Consider the following 19,669-nt stretch of genomic DNA (forward strand, 5'->3'; position numbering starts at 1 on the left):
GTGTCAGTGTGTGAGAGAACATGCAATGATGCCAAAACAGTGCTTCAAAGGGGTCATTTCCTAGAAACAGCTAGACCTAGACCACTGTGCAGGGCCGTTTCTGGGCTCGAGAAGTACACAGGCTGGTGAAGAGATGATGGTACCCAACAGCTGCAGAAGAGAAGGACGTGGGGCCTCTTTCAGCAATGTCCTCGGCTCGCCCTGCAGCAGCAAAGGCTGCGGAACAGTACCAGGGCAGGGCTACCTTTGTGCAAAGAGACACCCACCAGCTGCGAAGGTCAGTGGCACTCCTGAGCAGCTGGTGGCTGCGTGCTCCCGTTTGGCGGCGGCGGTGGGCAGTGCCCTGGTGAGGACAGATTGTTCAGGATGCACCAGCGTGAGAAGACCTGAGGATTTGGATACGTACGCTGTGAGTGCCTGGTTAAGGAACGCTCCTCTCGTACATTTCACATTCTATCAAGTTAAATAGGGCATCGTAGCCGGTGTTGCATGGCTTTTGCACTACTGTATAGGCTGCTGCGCCTGCTTCCTTGTGCTTTTCTGCATTTGGCTGTTGCGTATATTGGTTTTAGGCTTTGTTCACTGTGTGACTCCATTGGCTATTCAGGGCGTTTGCCGTGCATGTTTTCTTACCGTGACCGTTGGAAGCGTGTGCCTTTGTCTTTTAGTGAAAGACAGCATGAAGGGAAGGGCCTGCTTTGTACATTTTATGCGTTCTCACGAATTTTATAAGACAATCTTTAAGCTAAAGGTGTACTGTGTGAACTCTGATGATGCAAACGAGGGTTAGAGCTAGAGATTTTACAAAGAGGTGCACAGGTAATAGGAAAAAATGAAGCTTCCTTTAAGGGAACAAACCCAGACTTTGTCTTGCAAGTGGAAGCGAAACCCGAAGAAGAGCGCATTTTAAGAACGTCTCGCGCTGTGCGCGGCGGGGGCTGCCAGTATTTCCTCATCACGAGGATGAGCGCGTTCTCCGTGTGCCCAGCGGCACGGCGCGGAAGGGCGCGTCCCTGGCGGCGGCGGCGGCGGCGGGGGACAGAGGCCCGGCCGGCGCAGGTCCCACCGCGGCGGGTAAAACTTCCACCGCTCGCCGTCGCCGGGCAGGGGGAGGCCGGACACCGCCGGCCTTGCGCCCCGTCAGCGGGTGACGCTGCTCTGCGACTCGCCGCGCCTGCAGGAGCTGCGAGCTCGTAAATCAAAACGCGGCTTTGCTCGAGGCTTCCCGGGGGCCCCGAGCTCGGCCTGAAGGTCGCGGACTGGAGCCGCCGCTCGCCGCTCCCAGCCCGAAATGCCCCGACGGGCCCGAGCCGGGACGCGGAGCCCCAGCGCTGCAGCTGCCCCGCTCCCGTCACCGATCCCGGCCGGGGCCGGGGGCTCCGGCGGCGGCGGGCACGGCTGCCGCTCCCGCCTCACGGCGGCGACGCCGCGGCGGCCGCTCCCGGCGTGCAGCGCGGCGCACTGCCCGCCGGGAGCTGTAGTCGCGAGGGTCGTTTCCGCCGCCGGTGGTCCGCGCGGTGCGCTCCCGGCCAGGAACGCGTCTGCCCGGAACTAGCGGGGAGGGGCGGTGTTTCCCGGAGGGACGGGGGACGGATCTTCCCTCTTCTTGCACCCGCCGCCATGGCCAGCAGGCTCCTCTTGCGGGCGTCGCGGCGGCTGCTGGCCGGGGCCGGGGCCGGGGCCGGGGCCGGGGCCGGGGCCGGGGCCGGGGCCGGGGCCGGGGCCGGGGCCGGGGCCGGGGCCGGGGCCGGGGCCGGGCGGGTCGCGCTCAGTACTGTGCTGCGCCGCGACAAGAAGCGGTGGCTCCGCGCCTACCTGGAGCAGCAGCGGCTGGAGGCCCCCCCCCAGCGGCGGTGAGAGCCGGCCCGGCCGTCAGGAGAGGGCGGGCGGCGGGGCTCGGGGGAAGGGAGCGCAGCAGGCTGAGAAATAGGTGAAGTCGAAGCGTTCAGGCACCTTCTCGGCACGCTTTGGGGCAGAATGTTTTCAGCTCCGCGGGTCAGCGTAGCCCCGGTTTTGAAGGCGGCCGGGGGCCCGTCCTGTGGCAGGCCGGTGGCGATGCGCGGACCGACCGCGTTTGACGCTGGGGGTTTTAAACACAGGGTTCGATCTTCAAAAACAATTCAGTTTTTCAGCTTCTTTCGGCCGCCTGAAAGACATAATGCTCGCAATATGGGTAACCTCTTGTTCTGTTTCTGAATTTGTGTTCTTTTCTGTGTCGGTAGATCAGAGAAGCCCAACTGGGATTACCATGCAGAGATACAAGCTTTCAGCCACCGGCTGCATGAAAATTTTTCTTTGGATCTTCTCAAGACTGCATTTGTTAATTCTTCTTATATTCAAAGCGAAGAGGCGAGACGCCGAGAACTTGGGCTAGACAAAGAAACGGCTGCTCTTAATCTACAAGATAATAGTAAACTTGCTGAACAAGGGATGTCTTTTTCACGTTCTTACCTGGCACAGAGCTTTGAAGGTGCCTACCCAGATTTACCTGCAAAGGGGATAGGAGCACTTGTTGATTTTCTTACCAGTCAGGAACTTGTTTCTTATGTGGCTCAAAACCTGTCTATACAGGACCTGACGCTTTGCAAAGAGTTTCCTGTCCCACCAGATGTGCTACAGAGGACGTTCTTTGCTGTCATAGGAGCCTTGCTCAATAGCAGTGGGCCTGAGAAAACGGGGCTCTTTGTCAGGGTAAGTCATTACTTATCATATATTTTTGTACTGACAACAGTAACATCTAAGGGTCTCAGAAGTTACAGGAGGGAAAAAAGGCAAAAATATTAAATATTGTCTTGTACCTTGATGGCCAGAGATCCAAGGAGATTGGCAGAAGTTGGACAATACCTGTAACAAGACAATTTAACAATAAGATTTGTTGGGTGGCAGTGGTGGTCGGGGGTTTGGGGTTGTGGGTTTTTTGGTTGGTTTGGTTTTTTTTTCTTTAGGAAGCACAGGCTGGTCAAGTACATAAAATCATGTATTTCTGGTTTAAAATGGTGATATATTAGTATTTGCTGACACTTTCTAAGGGAAAGCGTTATATTCCATGCACTATACTATCAGATAATGAAATTATTCAATGTAAGGCCACATATATCTTCAATTTAAAAAAACCCAACATTTTATATAAAGCAGGGGCTGAGTTCATAGGTTTTGCATGTAGGAGTGCAAGCACCTAAAGATGTTTCATACAAAAATGTTCAACTAAAATGCAGTGTAACAAAGTAGTTTTAGCAGCTACTGTCCTTTCAGTCCTCCTTTTCACTTATTTCTGGTTTTGCAACAGAGAAATGTTTGTTAAAATCTTGTTTCTGATACAAGACCGTTGAGAGGTCTCTGTAAGAGCAAGTACCAGTTAACAGGCAAGAGAGTGATCCGAGCAGGTGAAAGTCTTGTGGGTTTGCACGTTCCCTTCAATCTGTTTGCAGAACTCTTCTGATGTACAGCTTCTTGTGTGGAAGCAGCACTGAGTTGTGTACCTTGTGCTCAGAGCTGTGCATAAGTGTTGTTATAACTCCTTTCTCAGGCTGGTGCTGTTCCTTCTTTAGGTCCGGGCGGTTGACTTTGCCCAAGGTGCGCACCCTGTCAGTAGCTAAATCAGAACCAGAGCTGCCGAGCGTAGCAACACAGGTTAGCTGTGCTTAGCTGTGATGGACCACTGAGGCAGTTTCATCATTCATTTCAGCAATTTATTGTCAACTGTATTAATGCTTCTTCATACTGTATTTTTATTAGGAGACACCAGAACCTAGAGCCTTCATTACCTTTCCCATTAATTGTAACTTCTAAATATTTTTGTTTAGGATTTTTTTATTCCCCAGCTGATTGGAAAAGACCTGTTTGAGATCTGGGAAGTTGTAAATCCTATGGGCTTACTAGTGGAAGAACTGACCAAGAGGAATATCTCTTCTCCAGAACCAAGAATTACCAGGCAGTTGGGAGTCAGCACGGTTCTGCCGCTGTACTTTGTTGGGTTGTACTGGTTAGTAAAATACTAATTTAAAGTGAAATGGATTTAAGCTGGGGGAGGGGGGAGGAGGGAAGATGGTCTTTTGCTTTTCTACTTGTGCTTTTTGGTCAAATTATTACAGAAAAGAAACCTTATAGTGACTTCCATATAAAATCAGCCATTTAAGTGTTGGCCATAGCTTGCTGTAATGATGCATAAAAAGACAGTCTCTGACTAAAGGGCTTCAGAGTCTAAATTGGGTGTACGAAAGAGTCTGGGTGTATGTTCTAGGTGACCTGACATAGGAACTTTGCGAATAACATAACTGAATGGCTTTGGAGGGACGACAACTGCATCCAGGGCTTAGGGAAGGGTAAGGAGACTTAGACATCAAGGGAGGTGGGATTGAAGAGAGTCTTATTTTATATTCCAGAGAAGCTTTTTAGTTTTCAAATCACGGGCACTGTAAACTAGGCAAGAAGAGTGTCTGTATCCAGACAAGACTTAGGAAGTGCCAATCATCCCTGGTGCGCTTGTCTCAGGGGTGGTCAGTGCTTGTCCTGTCTCTTGCCCAGGGGTAATATCACTTCTCTGGAGCAGGACAGGACCTTCTACCACCAAAACCCACATCATTGTTGCTTGCTAAATGAGCTGCAGATAAACGCGTGGGAAGATTGCCTTAACTTGTTCTGATTTATCATGCTTTGGTGTACGTGCCTTCTAGGATTTATTATCTTGTATAAAAGAAAGGAACTTTGATTATTTTTCTTCTGGAATCCCTAGTGTCCCTTCACAAACTCTTCCTGTTCACTGTCCATAGATGTTTGTTAAACAGAGCTCAGTACATACTTCATAACGTAGAGAACTTCTCTGTGGATCCTTTTGAAGAAGTTTTAAAATGCTTTCTTACCAGGCGAGGAGAAAAGACAGAAGCATTTTACTTCTTTGTTTAAGCTAACCAGAGTAACGTATTTGCATGTTTTTAACAGGGCTAACAAATTGAACACTTTAAAGAATCAGTGATGTGTTAGGAATCTAAATGAACAGAGTAGTGCTCTTCCAGGAAATGGACACATTCCTGATTTGAGTTTCCATTGTTGAATGTACAATCACTTATCTTTGCAGGAAAGACCAACGGAAATGTTTACATTTGTGTGTATGTAGAAATTACCTTCAGTGTTCACAGACATTGCAGAAAAAAATAATCTAGAAGCCCTTATTCATGATACACGGTAGTGCTCAGGATTTCATGATGAAAATGCTTTAAATTTTTTTTTTTTTTTTTTTTCCCCAAGCGATAAGAAGATTATAGCTGAAGGTCCTGGTGAAACACTGCTTGCTGCAGAGGAAGAAGCTGCTCGTGTGGCACTGCGGAAGCTGTATGGGTATACAGAGAACAGGAGACCTTGGAATTACTTGAAACCCAAACAGGGATTGGCAGCTGAAAAGGCTGTCGGCAGTAACTAGATGATAAAAGACATTTCTGGTTTCTCTTAAGAATTAATGGCTTCCATGCTGAATATAGATGTATTTAGGAAAGCAAAATACAGTTTTGTTTTCTGATCTTCAGTGCTTGAAACTTTCAAATCAAATTGTTATTAAAATAAAGAAAGTCTTTTCTTTTTGCATGATGTTTAATACTTACTCATTTTCCTAAACATAACAAAAGTACCCTTACTCTGATTTTTGCCTTTTGGCTGAGAAATTTCTCTGTACATCACAGGAGACCGTTTTTAATGATATTTAATAACGTATGACAAAATCTCACTGTATAGAAAAAGGTTTCATCAATGCTTCCTTGGGGATTGTTTTGAGGGTATTGCTAATAAGGTGAGTTGAATTACATGTGCAACATCAGTCTTTGGATTGCATCTGGATTCATTTGTCCTTCACCCTGTGAAAACATCAAATGTAATGTCGATGATACTGATGCTGTTGGTGATCCAATTTAAAAAAAAAAAGTGCAAATGGCACTTCTGAGGTCTTGCTGCTTGCATACAGATTTTATTTGCCATACACATTGGTTTCTACTGCTGGAGCATGCTCTGAAAGAGGGTGTATTTTTAATTTTAAAATTTGTAAAAATTTCTCTATTGCAAAACTAGAAATAAGTGAAAATAGGGATCATGAAGGCCTGAACCCAAAGAAACCAGAGAACATGATTTAATGATAGGCTATTAGATAAGCTACAGCCTTCTCTTCTTTTTTTTCTGTTTTTTTCTCTTTTTGGTACTTTTCCTGTTTAGTCCCGGTACTTCATTTTTCTCCTGTCTTCTGACCGCTTAATTAAGCGGTCACATGACTGAAGAATTCGATTCAGTGAAATCTGTGTTTTGTTCGCACCATCCATAGCTGTTCTACTGTACCTCCCAGTAAAGGGAGAGTCACTTAGGAATAACTCAGGTACCTGCGTGATGTTCCTATTAAATGTCATAGAAACTCAGTATGTGTACCAGAAGACAACAGATGCATGAGGACTGTGACTCTTTTGGAATAATTTCCTTTAAAGTTGAGTTAGAATCTATTACAAACTGGGACTGAGCCCTCGAAGAAAGGGAGAAGCTGAATGTAGGACAGTGGTTAAAGAAGTGTTTCCTGCCTCATCCCATTGTGAGCACCTGTTGTAAGAAAAGACAACAGGTGAATGTGCCTTCACTAATCAGGGAGAAAAAAAATATGCAAGTGGCCATTCAGACAGGTTTGATGTTATGGTCCGTAACAACATAGATCCATTGCCTTCGGCCCCCAGGATGGATTTATGTGAAGGACACTTAGCAGCGAAAGGTCGCGGGCTGCAGTCATGGCAGCTAAGCAGATCTGTGGCACAGCGCAGGTGGTGCATTCCCTGCTGCCCCTGGTGTGAGAATGAGTTCTGACTCTGGTCTACTTGATGGAAACAGATTTATTGGTGTATTCAAGCAAAAGAACTGGTTGTCTGTGATTCATGTGTGTCTTCAGTATTTGGCATGACCTGCATCTTAAGCAGGTATAAAACGCTTATGTGGCTGGATAGCAGCGAAACCTTTCTTCTGCATGCTGGCATGGGAGATGACATGTGTGAAAGCTTGAATATGAAAAGGAGAGCAGAAAGATCAGTCTAGCATAAAATGTGCATAAAATTGCTTGTGTTAAAAATTCCAGCTAGGTAATCTATTATCACTTATATAAGCAAAGCCAATAAGGTCACTATACTCCAGGGGAATAATAGCAAAATCTGAAAAGAGGATAGAAATTGCTTATGCTATTTTTAGTTTCCAGATGAGGTATTTCTCTTACCTTTACCTATTTTAAAAGGACAATAGCGAAGGTGGGGGTTTTTTGCATCCAAAGTTTGATCTACCTACTATTTTTTATATACACATACGTGTATTTTGAGAGAGAGAAAAAAGCAATTTTCTGGCAGTTTGCTGTAAAAGAATATTTAAGATCTGCTTACTGTGGCTTTACAGTTTGGAATATGGCCATAAGTCCTAGGAGAAGTGGACTACTGAATAGTGTGCTGGAAAAAAACTGAGTATGCAAGATAAATCAATTTATTGTGTAGTACATGTATGGAATGTCTTGAATGCAAACAGAAAGACAGTTTGGGGACGTGGAAAGGACTAGGTTTTTATAGAGGTGTGAGTGAAAAAGGAGTTTTTATAAGAAAACATGTCCTATTTTCAAGCTTCCAAAGATCAGAAAAGCATTTTATATGGTTATCTGTTCTTTAATTTCTGGCACTCAAGCATATATTTAAGGATTTACAGTTGTAGTAGTGGGATCATTTACCTATTCAGATCAATAACTTTTTTTTTCTTTCTTTTTTTTTTTCCCTGAATCGGTAGCCATAAACAATATTTAAGTGGCATTAAAAGATTGGTTAGAGTTACAGAAATCAGTATCTACAAAGTCTGGTGAAAACAGCAGACCCAGATGCTGTGTACAAGTGCATTTACATCTCCCAGTGGTTGTTCCTTTCTTAAATCGCATTTTATTTGTCTTTCAGAGAAGACAAAAGATCAAGCAGTGTGTCAATAATTGACTGACAGAAAGGAATCAGGACAGTTTATTCTTGCAACCCATTGAACAACTCATCAATTATTGTTATGAATATTATATTTGTAAACAGTAGAAAAGGATATGTTCTTTAGCATTTATGGAATTTTGGAATAGGTTAACATAATCTCAAGAGTCAACTTTGATTATGCTTTTCCGTATGCTACTTTTTAACCTTATCTGCAGATGCAGATATTTCTGTCACGGTATTTGCATTTATCCTTCCTTTAACTCATTCAAACCTTATCTTATAATCAAGATGTAGAGAAATTCCATGTGGGGACGGACGACAGCACACCAATATGATGATCAAAGTCGCCAGTTTATTGAGCATAGCAGATCATTCTTATACAATTCTCTAAGTTCCTCAAAAGCTCTGATTGGTTGCTGCATGCAAGCATACAGTGTCCACGCGCATAAACATAAGGCATAATTGGTTATACTAACTCTGTACACGTGTATAAACATAAGGCATAATTGGTTATACTAACTCTGTACACGAGCATAAACATAAGGCATAATTGGTTATATCAACTAGAACATGCGAAACTTGTCTCAATCTAATTGGTCAAGATAAACTGCCGAATTGAGGTTCTTTGTGCCAAGTTTCCTTTATCGTGGAATGCGCACCTGTGTTCTTCTAATTGGTAACTTTCTTTTTTTGTCTTCTTGTTTATTCTGTTCAAGGCCTTCTAAAGGCATCTGGAATGCTCTTGCGACCGTTAGCTAAATATGTGTCCACAACATCAAGATTTTTTTGTTAAGTGAAAATTATAGTTGGTAAACCAGAACACAAACAACTATTTCTACACTAACTTAAAATACGATGTCATGTGTGTACTAACAGCTAAGTTTTGACAAAAATACAGTACTATATGCTAACCCTTTTTTTTAGCTTGCTTTTCCTTCTTGATCTTTGTATTAATTCACATAAGTATGCTAATATGCTTAGACATAGGTATAAGTCAAATTATGAGATAAATCACAGAATCATAGAGTAGTTTGGGTTGGAAGGGACCTGAAAGATCATCTAGCTCCAAGCCCCCTGCCATGGGCAGGGACACCTTCCACTAGACCAGGCTGCTCAAAGCCCCATCCAACCTGGCCTTGAACACTGCCAGGGATGGGGCATCCACAGCCTCCCTGAGCACTAAATGGACTACGAGTCGTTAATCCATTAAAAGCAATGACAGTTTTGCAATTGATTTTGGTCTAGACTTGGGTTTACTCCAAATGTTAAACTCAATGTGTGAATAGTGTTGGATTACTCTGTTCCTGTCATCTAGATCCTTTGTCTTTTTCTTGAAAGTGTTTTAAAAGTGATTTTATTTTGAGAAAGGTAAGAGAAGTTCTACTGTATTGGTCCCAGCTAAGTAACTGGAGAAAAAATTCTTAATATGCTTTCATGCAGTTATATTAAGTTAATTCTGTTCTCAGCATGTGCTTTTGCTCCTGTGTCTCGAGCTGTTCAGTAATATGACTGAACACTCTGTATTATCTGCCTGTTTTCAACTGCAGGTTCTTCTGGTTACAATAGCCAGATATTTTGCTATAATTTTCTTTTAAAAAAAGAAAAAAAGTCCAGGAATAATTCTTGTGTTAACTGTTGCTGTGACTTAAAGGCAGGAGATTAAAATACAATCACTTTACAATTATCTCCATGTTAATTCGGAGTTTGAAATTGCTGGTGAAAAGTTAAAGCTTTTATTGAAATTTCTTATACCAAACTCTTTTGGTTTTTATGACAAATCAAAAATATAAATAAGCTGCTCTGGTGTTATGTTGCTATAAAAAGCCATGAAGAATTCAAAACATCAAAAGATGTGTTGTCATTCTTTTTTGCAGGGCAGGGGGAGAGGGATGGTGCAGTACAGAAACATTAGAAGAGCCCTACTTTTTCCTTGTCCTTTACTGAGTGCTGTGGTAAACTTTAAACAGGCTCTAAACTATTTGGTTTCTCTTACATCTGAGCTTTGAAGTTTAATATTAAGGGATGCATTTAGTGTAGAGAAGCAAATATCTAAGGATGGGTTGTTTTTGTCTTTTCAATTTGATTCCACTGATCTAATGGCGCTAGTTTTGTGTGTTTACCATTTCAGCTCGTCTAAGAAATTGTTGATAAATTAGGAAGATAAAATGGTCACCAGTTGGTCAGTAAATAGCCACTGTCACAGTGCAAAGTTGCATAGCGGAAACACAGTTGATCTGCATGACAGAATCAGAGCATTGAAGGCTGTCGGTGATTCTTTAAATCACGGGGCATACTGCAATACAGCTCTTCGTGGTGCACCTGAAAACTGGGGCTGGTCTTCTTTGGGAAAAGGGTAGCTCTAGGGAGAAGGTAAACATTATCATCCCTTTCTCTTTTTGTGTAACAAGTGTAATGTTTCTGCCCAGCTGTGCCAGCTGTGCTTGTTTTATGGTTTTTATTTCATGGTTTATTTCTTTGAAAGATTCTTGCTGAACTTGTCAGTTCTTCATTTGTTATTTCAACTGCCTACTGCAAGCTTGGCTGTAAGATCAAGTGTTTAAGAGATGATCACGGATCAGATTGAATTTTGTTTATCTCATTACCTCATAAGAGAGAAACCCAGGCAATTCAAAAATAACAAGTTTGAACATTTTTTCTTGGCTGGAGTACTAATCATTTCCTGGTAACCAAAACATCAGGGACTAGACAAAAACAAAACAACAACAACAAAGATAAAATTCGCAATAAGCTTCAAAGTTTTCCACTAGACAAAAATTCCCCCTATTGCAGAAGGGATTTTGTGCTAATGACAGAATCCACTGCTGAATTATCTGACTCTTAGCAGATTCTTTTTGAAACCCGCAATGAATGCTTTTCATACTTCAGCATCATTTCAATTTTTGAAGTATAGCAGTACATCCTTTTATCATGAAGATGTCATTCCAATGAGTTCGCATTGACAAATGGTTATTTGGATTTCATTATCCAAGGGGATGAAACTGGCTGTAGAGAGGACCAAGGGCAATTGTGGCCATTGCCTGGCAGTGCTAAGAGGCTCTAGCAAAGAAAGAAAACACATGGTACTTCAGAGCAAAGATGAGATTGTGGACAATACTCTGAAAATCCATTGACTGTTAGGAACTCAGTTTATAAGGAAGATGAAATAGAAAGGATTAACCCCTTTGACAGGTGGGTTTGTATAGTGATCTCTGTCAATGATGGAAAGAGTAGGATTGTAAAACAAGAGTGTACCCTGGCAAATGTCTAGGTCAGGAACAACGAAACTCTTAATTAATTACTATGAAACCTTTCTCTGTTAATCATTACTTTGCTTAAATTTTTTTATTTTTGAATTATTACACTCATCATCCTAACTCTGAATTACCAAAGCGGTGGCCTGGACCCAGAGCCCACTGCGCAGCACTGAACGGCAGCTGGTAGCTCATCAGCACAGCCAGGCACGCACCTCCTGTATCTCTTGCCTGCATGTGTTGACATTTCAGTTGGGCAGTTATCTGTGTGCACAAATGTACATGCAGGGAGGGAAAAATAAGCTGAAGGGTAGTTCTGGCATCAGAGCAATATTTCTAAGCTGGCTATGAATACATTGAGCCTGAAAAATTGGAAAGCTGGACCTTAAGTGGTAAAGTACTGAGGTCTGAAACAACCCCGCACAAAGAGGAGCAGGATGCAAAACCCCCTATGCATTCATAAAGTGGTTCTTGATAATTTAGGGAAGTCAGGGTAAAGGTAGAGACCTCTAAGGAAATTATACTAAGTGTCACAAATTCTAACAGTTACAAGAGACTTGATTAAAAGTCCTAAGTTGTAAGAAATACTATGCTTACCTAATAGCTTCTGTAATACTTTTGTTTCCATATTGTGATAATTTATTAGCTGCCAGGTTCCTTTTCCCTGCCAATTTTCCTCATCTGTGGTAGTCTGGAGGAACTTGGTTTAGTTTTCTTCATTTGTTTAAAAATCTCTTGCACACAGGGGTCTGTATTTCTCAAATTCCTGTGTTTATGTCAGTAAGATGCTGCTCTTTAATAACTAGGAGGGTATTGCTCTGAGCAGACACTATCCCAAGTTTTTCATTCACTGTGCTGTTCCGGAGTATTTATTCATTGTCTTCCATTAACTCCCTTGTCCACAAACTAAACTGAAAAAACAAACCAAAACAAGGTTTTGCTCTAGCCAGGCTGCAATAATATTCTGAACACTTAATTGTCTCCAGTTGCCAAAACACAGTATCTGGAATATTACTATGCCCACCATGCCTTAATTATTTATTTGTTTCTGGGTTTTTTGGTTTTCCTCTTGGTTAAGAAAGAGCTTTTCTAATTGGCAAATACTTTCAAAATCTGCATTCTCAATTGAAATTCACACACATTGTTTCAAAGAGACATGCCCATCATTGCCACTTAACCAAAGAATGAGTTCTTGAAAGAAATCTTAAATTTTTTTAAGCGGTTTGTATCTACAACTATGGCTTGCAATGTTGAAAACAGTCACTTCAAGGCAAGAAGCTGCAGGTGCTCCTGCTGTACAACAGAATGTATCAGAGGCCTTAATGTCAGGGGATTCACTTTTCTTGTTAAATTAATTATTCTAAACAACAATTTAAGGGTTTGTTCTTCTAAACTAAATGACATGGAGAGAAAGTGCTAAAATGCTACTAGTTTTAGCAGTATTCTTCCCATGTATGGATTGAGATTAGGTTTCTCTTGCAGGAAACCTCCCTTAAAAGGATATTTGCAGCTACCAGGGATTATCCATATCTATTCACTGCAACTGCACTAGCCTGTGCTACATTCTCTGGGGGTTTTTTTTGTTTGTTGTGCATCTTGTTAGTGCTCTTACTTTTAACCTATAAATAATACCAGTCATAAAGTCCTTCTCTCTGCAGTTTGGACAAGACAAATTCTCAGGGATTCATGGAAAAAATCTCGGTGGCTGTATTTCAGATTTTAAAATTACAGTAATGAGAAATGTTACACTAAATTTGAAGGATCAGGTTTCCTTTTGTAGTCCACTTCTAAAATATTTTCTTTCAGAAACGGAGTGACTGAAGAACTTTCCCATATTCACATTATATAGCTTATTTTCTTTATTCTTCCATTTGAATGTCTGACATCTGAAAGCTCTATTTCCCAAATTTCCCCAGTTTGTTATGTCCATCTCCATTGCTTTACTCTAAGATACTGTTCTTTTTCATCCCACTTCAAATCCGAATGGATGTTTCCATGATTTTTAGTTATTCTGATACTTGTTACGTTCATTGATTTGTTCAGTGCAGTGTACAAAACTCTTTGTTTATCAGGCAAGATTCAAACACTACTGTCCTGGAGTCACTGATTTACCATCTCAGTGTCTCAGATAATGGGGTGCATGATAGGTATTTTGTGGCTTGTCTTGGCATCATAGACTCAGCCCACTTTTTCCTTCCTTTTTGACCTTTTTCGTTCTTTGTGTGTTCATGTTGACTTAGAAAATTAGAAAGTTTTGGACCCGTTTTCTGTGTGTAGATTCCAGTTGTAAACACTGCTTCAGGATTACCAAGAGCACTGAAGGATGCCTGCTCAGAACTGTTAATTCTACTCTAGTGTTCCCCAAATAAGCCCTCAAGTGATATTTATTAAAAGAATTAAAATTTTAGGGAAGTCTGAAGGACAATATGTGATTTTTGTAAAGCATGGGCAAATAAAAGAACACTGGTTGAAAATACTACTTCTCCTGCCTATTTTAATATTGTGTTTCCCTCACTGAAGATGCTTGTCAAATTACCTGTAATTCTTTTTGCCAAATCTAAGGCAGTTCTAAGACAGCACTAACTGACAGTAGTTTCCACAAATTAGATGACTAATCAATAATTTAGATTCATTAGTGGAAAGGAACAAAGGCCTCTCTTCATTCCCATGGGAGTTTTACAGAAAATAGGCAGGAAATGCTCGTCATCAAGTCGAAAAGGTACTGAAGAGTTGAACTTGAACATACACAGCTTTAAATACAAATCTCATTCATAGGTCAAGAAATAAGTTGTTATATAAACTTTAATGTGAAAATTAAGTTGTTCCTGTTCAGAGAGCTGGGACAGCATTTCCTGGTTTAGTACTTTTTGTAGCCAAATACCACAGAAATTGGTGGTGGTTTAGATATCTGTTTAGATTCTGTCTCGCACTCTTCTAATTTAGAACCAAAAGTTAGACAGAGTTAAACTGTCAGTCCACGCATCGAGGTCTGTCCTTCAGTTCTTTGTCTCCTAAGGTAATTTGTTTCCTTCCTTCTCGCTTTATCTGTGTTGGTTCCCCAACCTCTCTCCTCTACCTATAGGCTCTGTGCTGCCTGGTGTATTGCTAACATTCCCATGGGCAGTTCCAGCAAATGTAAAAGGGGATATGGCTTACCATTATTTTTCTGTTGCTGTTTATAGGATCAAATATGAATATACTCCCTTTTCAGTTTAAAAGGTTCCACTCTCCTCTGGCATGTTCTTCTGAAAGGATGCATGAAACAGTAATTTTACAAAAAGTCCTGTGATTGGTGGTACAGTTTATAAAGCATCATTCAACTACAGGATCTTTTAGAATAATGATAAAACAATACAAATCAAAATCAGTAACAGAAACATTGGCACATACCCTAAAAATAAAGGTACTGTAAAGATGAACTTAAAACCCACTCACCTCGTGTGCAAGATATTCCTATGGCAGATGTTTTGCCTTCACTGCACCTGTATATAGGCATGTTCTTTCCACTACCTAGTCTGTGATTACAAACTGGAATATGATCCCATACACTTAAGACACAATGGAAATTCAAGAACTGTGTCAAATAAAGGGGCAAGGTTGAAATATTGATAACATTTCAACATCACTGACCAAGCTAGAAAGCAGGAAGAGAATAATGCCTCCTCAGCTATCAAAATTTCTCACCAAGCTTAAAAATGAAAAATTCCTGTAACTTTGGAACAAGTCAATCTGCTGAAATGTCATCCCTGGATATGAAAAACTCCTGTTGAACCAGACTGGATTAGACTGTGAGCTGGGACAATCCTGCACTCAAAAATCCCCCACTGAAAAGAAATAATAAAAAAATCTCTTCTTCACTGAGCACGGTGTCTGAAGGAACTTGTAAATCTTAAGGCAGTAAAACAACTGTAATCTTAGGAAAGACAGGCTCACAAGGTCCCCTAGTAGTTCCAGTCTAGCCAGGAGAGCAGAGTGTTCAGTTAACAACTCTAAGCACAATTTAAGTAACACAGAAGCTGCTCACTCTTCTGAACAACTTTCTAAACAGCTAAAATTCAGTAACAGTATTTATTTTTTTATCTTATCAAGGGATATACTTTTATTTATTTATTTTTTTGAGAATAAAGCAAAAGTAGAAGATGAAGAAAGCCTAAGGAGAGTATTTCCATGAGAGAGATGTTAATAGTTTATTTAGTTAACTTGAAAAATTGAAGAGCTAGGTGTACAGGATAACTAGTGCTATATGCGAGTCCATCCAGGAAATCTCAGTCCTTCCTATTGAAAAACTTCAAGTAGATTCAACTGAACTACAAGGTAACGGATTTAATTCAGACAAAAGGAACTATATTTTTAATAACAATAACTTTAGGATGTCACCAATTCGATTCATTTCAATTCAAATTTTCCACTCAAACAATTCAGAAAAATTAATGACTGCAAGAAGCTAATCTAAATTATAATTTACAATGGAACCTTCATTCTTAGCAATTATCACCAAGAGCAAAACATCAAGCTAAGAGGAAAGATACTTAAGGCTTTTTAACCACCTCTGATGTTGATCTGTTGTGTTAACTTTGGAAAGACATTCTATACCTTTATGGTCCTCTTCTTAAAACCCATCTGGTTTGTTCAGATTAATAAGAAAATTCTAATTTACTTTGCATCAAGGTGAGCATGTGTCTTACTATTTATGCGTGATACCTGGCTCTACACAGCTTCAATCTATCTCACTTGGAAACTGCAAAAGCTGTTCTATCAAGAAGGGTATAGTAGATAGGTCATAAACTGTTGAGGAAGGAGTCTAAAGAAGAATTGCTTTTTCAGTCTATGTTTTTTTGGTCTTTTTGATACTTCCCACTCTTCTGCTAGCTCTTGGTTTTGTGGCTCTCACCTCATACCTTCAACCACCTCCATGTCATCCTTAGAGCCAGCACTTCTGCTTTGAATCTCAGACTTTCATTGCTGTGGTGGCTGAAAATCACTTCCTACCTTACATTACTCAAAATGAATTAGGTGTATGTCACACTAATAAAACATGACATTTCAAAAAAATAATAAATCAAAGACCAGTAACTTGTGCATTACCAAAAAAAAAAAAAAAGCTGGTGTGACTGTGCCTTTATTGTGAGGTCTGTTTCCTATGAACAGCTGTTACAGGTAAAGGCAGGGCTATCAATCATTTACCTTTTCTACTATGTTAATGCCATAGCAGTGCGTGGGATATGTCAAAGGGAAATGGCATTTCAAATAAAAATAATTTTGTAATTCAATCATACTTAACCATTTCCTGCAGTTAAATTTTTTAGATTTAAATAACTGTCAACAATCAATAATGATTTATATAAACATTACTATGACTTTCTCTTGTTTTGATCTCTTACTAAAATGTATCTATTCATTAAGAAAAAGCTACTGCTTAAATAAGGCCAGGCACAGACACACTAATTTATGCTCAGTTGACTGAATCTTTAATAGAGCATATCAGTGAACATTCTTGCCAGATATACTTGCCGTGTTCTTTCTTAGCATTTTCAGAAAACCCTTCGTATACAAATATGGCAGTAGCAGTTTACCACAGATCCGATATACCTAATCCCAGGATTAATTTTGTATGCCCATCAGTAGTGAAGCAAGATGGATTTAATAGCCCATTAGTCTTTCAGCATGATAATTTTCATGTCACTTAGCCTGCTGGGTTAATTGCTTTAAAATGGATATTATTGACCTCAATCCTAGTGACAAACGGAGAATGTCTTATTCATCTCCCAAATGTACATTCTTAGACTCTTGTTTCTTTTGGTCCTGACAATAAGTCCCCTAGATTATGTGCTTGTATATTATAATTTATACCCTATTAGCCCATATTTAAGGGCTTACTGAAGCAACATCTTTCAGATATTATTACCCATGACTGGGCTAACTTTTAAATTCTGGTTTTTATGCAAAGAGAAATGTTGCAAGCATAAGAAATCATTGTTTTACCTCTTGTTAAGAAATTAACTTTAATGCTAAAAGCTGTAGCAGGTGCAGCAGGGATTAAGCACTTTTGGAATAAACAGCTGGCCAGTATATTTCCAACCACAAAAGTCTGGTCATTAGGAGGAGAGAATGAAGAACAAATTTGGACAGAGAAGCTGTAGGAAAGGGAATTCAGGTCCTAGGGTAAAGAAACAGAAAAATACATCAGGAAAAAGAAAACTGAAGAGCAGAGTTTTTATTCATGTGTATTATTTGTGGATTTTTTCCATTAGTAATTTAGAGAAAACACAAGCCATCTGCTTTGAGGAAATTAATGCTAGCCGTCAGCAGCAAAAAAAACAGAAAAGGAGGGAGTGGAAGAGCAGCACCAGTTACATTATTGCTTGTGGGGAGGTGAAGCAGGGCTGGAAGTTAAGGTAGCCAGTTTTCAGACCTATGTATGTCAACAGTGTAACACATTTATACATTGGTAGTTGTATTTCTCAAGCACCAGTTCCTATGGGAAACAAGTTGGTAAGATTTAGATGCTTGATGGTAGGAACCCAAGATTTGGAGCAGACGTGATCACAGCCTCTAGAAGAACCCAAATCCCACAGAGTTTATGGATATTTCTAAAAGGGTGTATCCTCACAACCCTCTGAAGTCGCATCATGTAGTTTCCTGGGGTAAATCGGCTTTGTGAGATATAGAATGGAGAGGCTTGGTATTTTTAAAAAGTGATTTCTAAAGCAAATTAATGTTAATAAGCATCATTTATTTACTAGCATAAGCCCATCTTGGTGCCGACCATGAATAACGTCAGAACTGTTTCCTCATGAAATAAATTAGAGCCTGTTCTAGTGTAATATGAAATCCATAAGACTCCTATTGAACTTTGTGATTGACTTAAATAGTACTAGGATTTTCCCTGGGAGCTCAATTCCACATTTTAATGCCAATGACAGCTTCGATGACAATGGTATCGTTTTTATTAACAACCGTTCCTACATAATGTTCATGTAAGTACATTCATGACACAAGCAGTTGAAGCTGGACATTCTCGCTTCAGTTACAAAGCACCTTTGACTCCCATTGAAACAAAACGCAAATGTATGTAGCAACTCTCTGCTACAGCAGCTGTTGTGGCCGACCATCGCTCTCCAAAGCATTGTCCAGGAAAAAAAAAAACATGTTTTTTAACATTTAAACTTTTTTTGCTAAATCTAGGTCATCTACTTTACGTCATTTAGGTCATTGGCAAATCTCCAATGTTAGCATGTTTTGTAGAAGGCAAAAAAAATGAAACCTTCTGAATAACAAGAACATCAGCATTTCAGAGAGAAGTGAAAAATTAGAGGAAGCAGTGAGAATTTGGTCCTTATAAGACTGGAAATATTTGTGTTTACTCTTAAGAATGCTATTTAAGCATTTGTGATTATTTAATGATTTAGTGATGTTTATTTTTCACTATGAACAGCTCCTGCCATCCATATTAGAAAAAATTGAGATTGGTGCTGGGTTTAAAACTTAGGACCTGTTAATCAGCTCATGTAAATCAGCACATCCAGAGAAATCAAGAGGAGGAATGCCAAATTACTGATGCTGAACACCTAGTCCTAGTTTTTTTAACTAAAACTATGAGGAAAATACAGTGGAACAGATCTTGCTCCTACAAAAGCTAAAGCGAACGTGTGCACTGACGTCAGAGGTGCAAAACTTGACTCTAAATGCATTGCATTGGGAATCATTAAACCTTAAAAGATTTTAATCACGCATCGTGTTGCCGTGCAGTTTTGCAAATTAAATCACCAAATTACAAAGCACATCCATATTTTTTTTTCACGTTGATTTTGCGCACTGTTGAAAAATACTCCTTTAGGCACCTTTGCAAGGAACAAACATGTACTTTGTAGACCAGCGGCAATTTTGAGTTCAAGCCAGAACCAAGGCTTCCTCAAGGATATCAGCAGATATACGTGACTGCTGGCTCCGTTTTCTTTCCTTTGATGAGGGAAGCGTCCAGACGGGCACCGACAGCCAGATTCCCCAGGGGAAACCGTGCACTTTTCATCTCCGTAATAAAAAAAGACAGGGACCCGTAACGACGTTCTCCTCACGAATGCCGCTGCCTTGTGAAAACCGCCCCGACGATTCCCACCGAGCCCTTGTGAAGCACCGCAGCCACCACCCCGGCCCGGCCCCTGGCAGTCACACCGCAGGCGGCAGGGACCCCCCCGGCAGCCCTCTCCTGAAAACGCTTCCAGCTCGGGAGGCTCGGCAAGGCTTTGTTGAGCCTCCTACAGGGCCGCCTTCGCCTCAGCCCCTGCTCTCACGAGCCTCCATGACGGAATTTTCAGACTTCTGGGAGACGAGGGCAACCCAGAGGGCCACGGGGAGCGCTGGGGCGGGGGGCGAGGTCGGTGTTGGCCATCTGATGGAACAGACCCCTCTGCCCAGCTGGCCTGAGCCCGCCCGCACCGCCTGGGGCCGACGGGCGTGTGG

The 19,669-nt window shown here is 41.1% G+C and overlaps 1 protein-coding gene across 1 annotated transcript; it reads left to right on the forward strand.

Annotated features, from left to right (window-relative positions):
* Positions 1-1,605: 1,605 nt before the first annotated feature.
* Positions 1,606-5,577, forward strand: MRPL44 (mitochondrial ribosomal protein L44). Its single transcript, XM_052804408.1, has 4 exons — positions 1,606-1,853; positions 2,223-2,691; positions 3,804-3,982; positions 5,245-5,577. Exons 1-4 carry the CDS (start codon positions 1,621-1,623, stop codon positions 5,414-5,416), a joined length of 1,053 nt encoding a protein of 350 aa, XP_052660368.1. The 5' UTR covers positions 1,606-1,620; the 3' UTR covers positions 5,417-5,577.
* The last annotated feature ends 14,092 nt before the right edge of the window (positions 5,578-19,669 follow it).

This window comes from Harpia harpyja, chromosome 12, assembly GCF_026419915.1.
Source record: "Harpia harpyja isolate bHarHar1 chromosome 12, bHarHar1 primary haplotype, whole genome shotgun sequence".
Lineage (NCBI taxonomy): Eukaryota > Metazoa > Chordata > Aves > Accipitriformes > Accipitridae > Harpia > Harpia harpyja.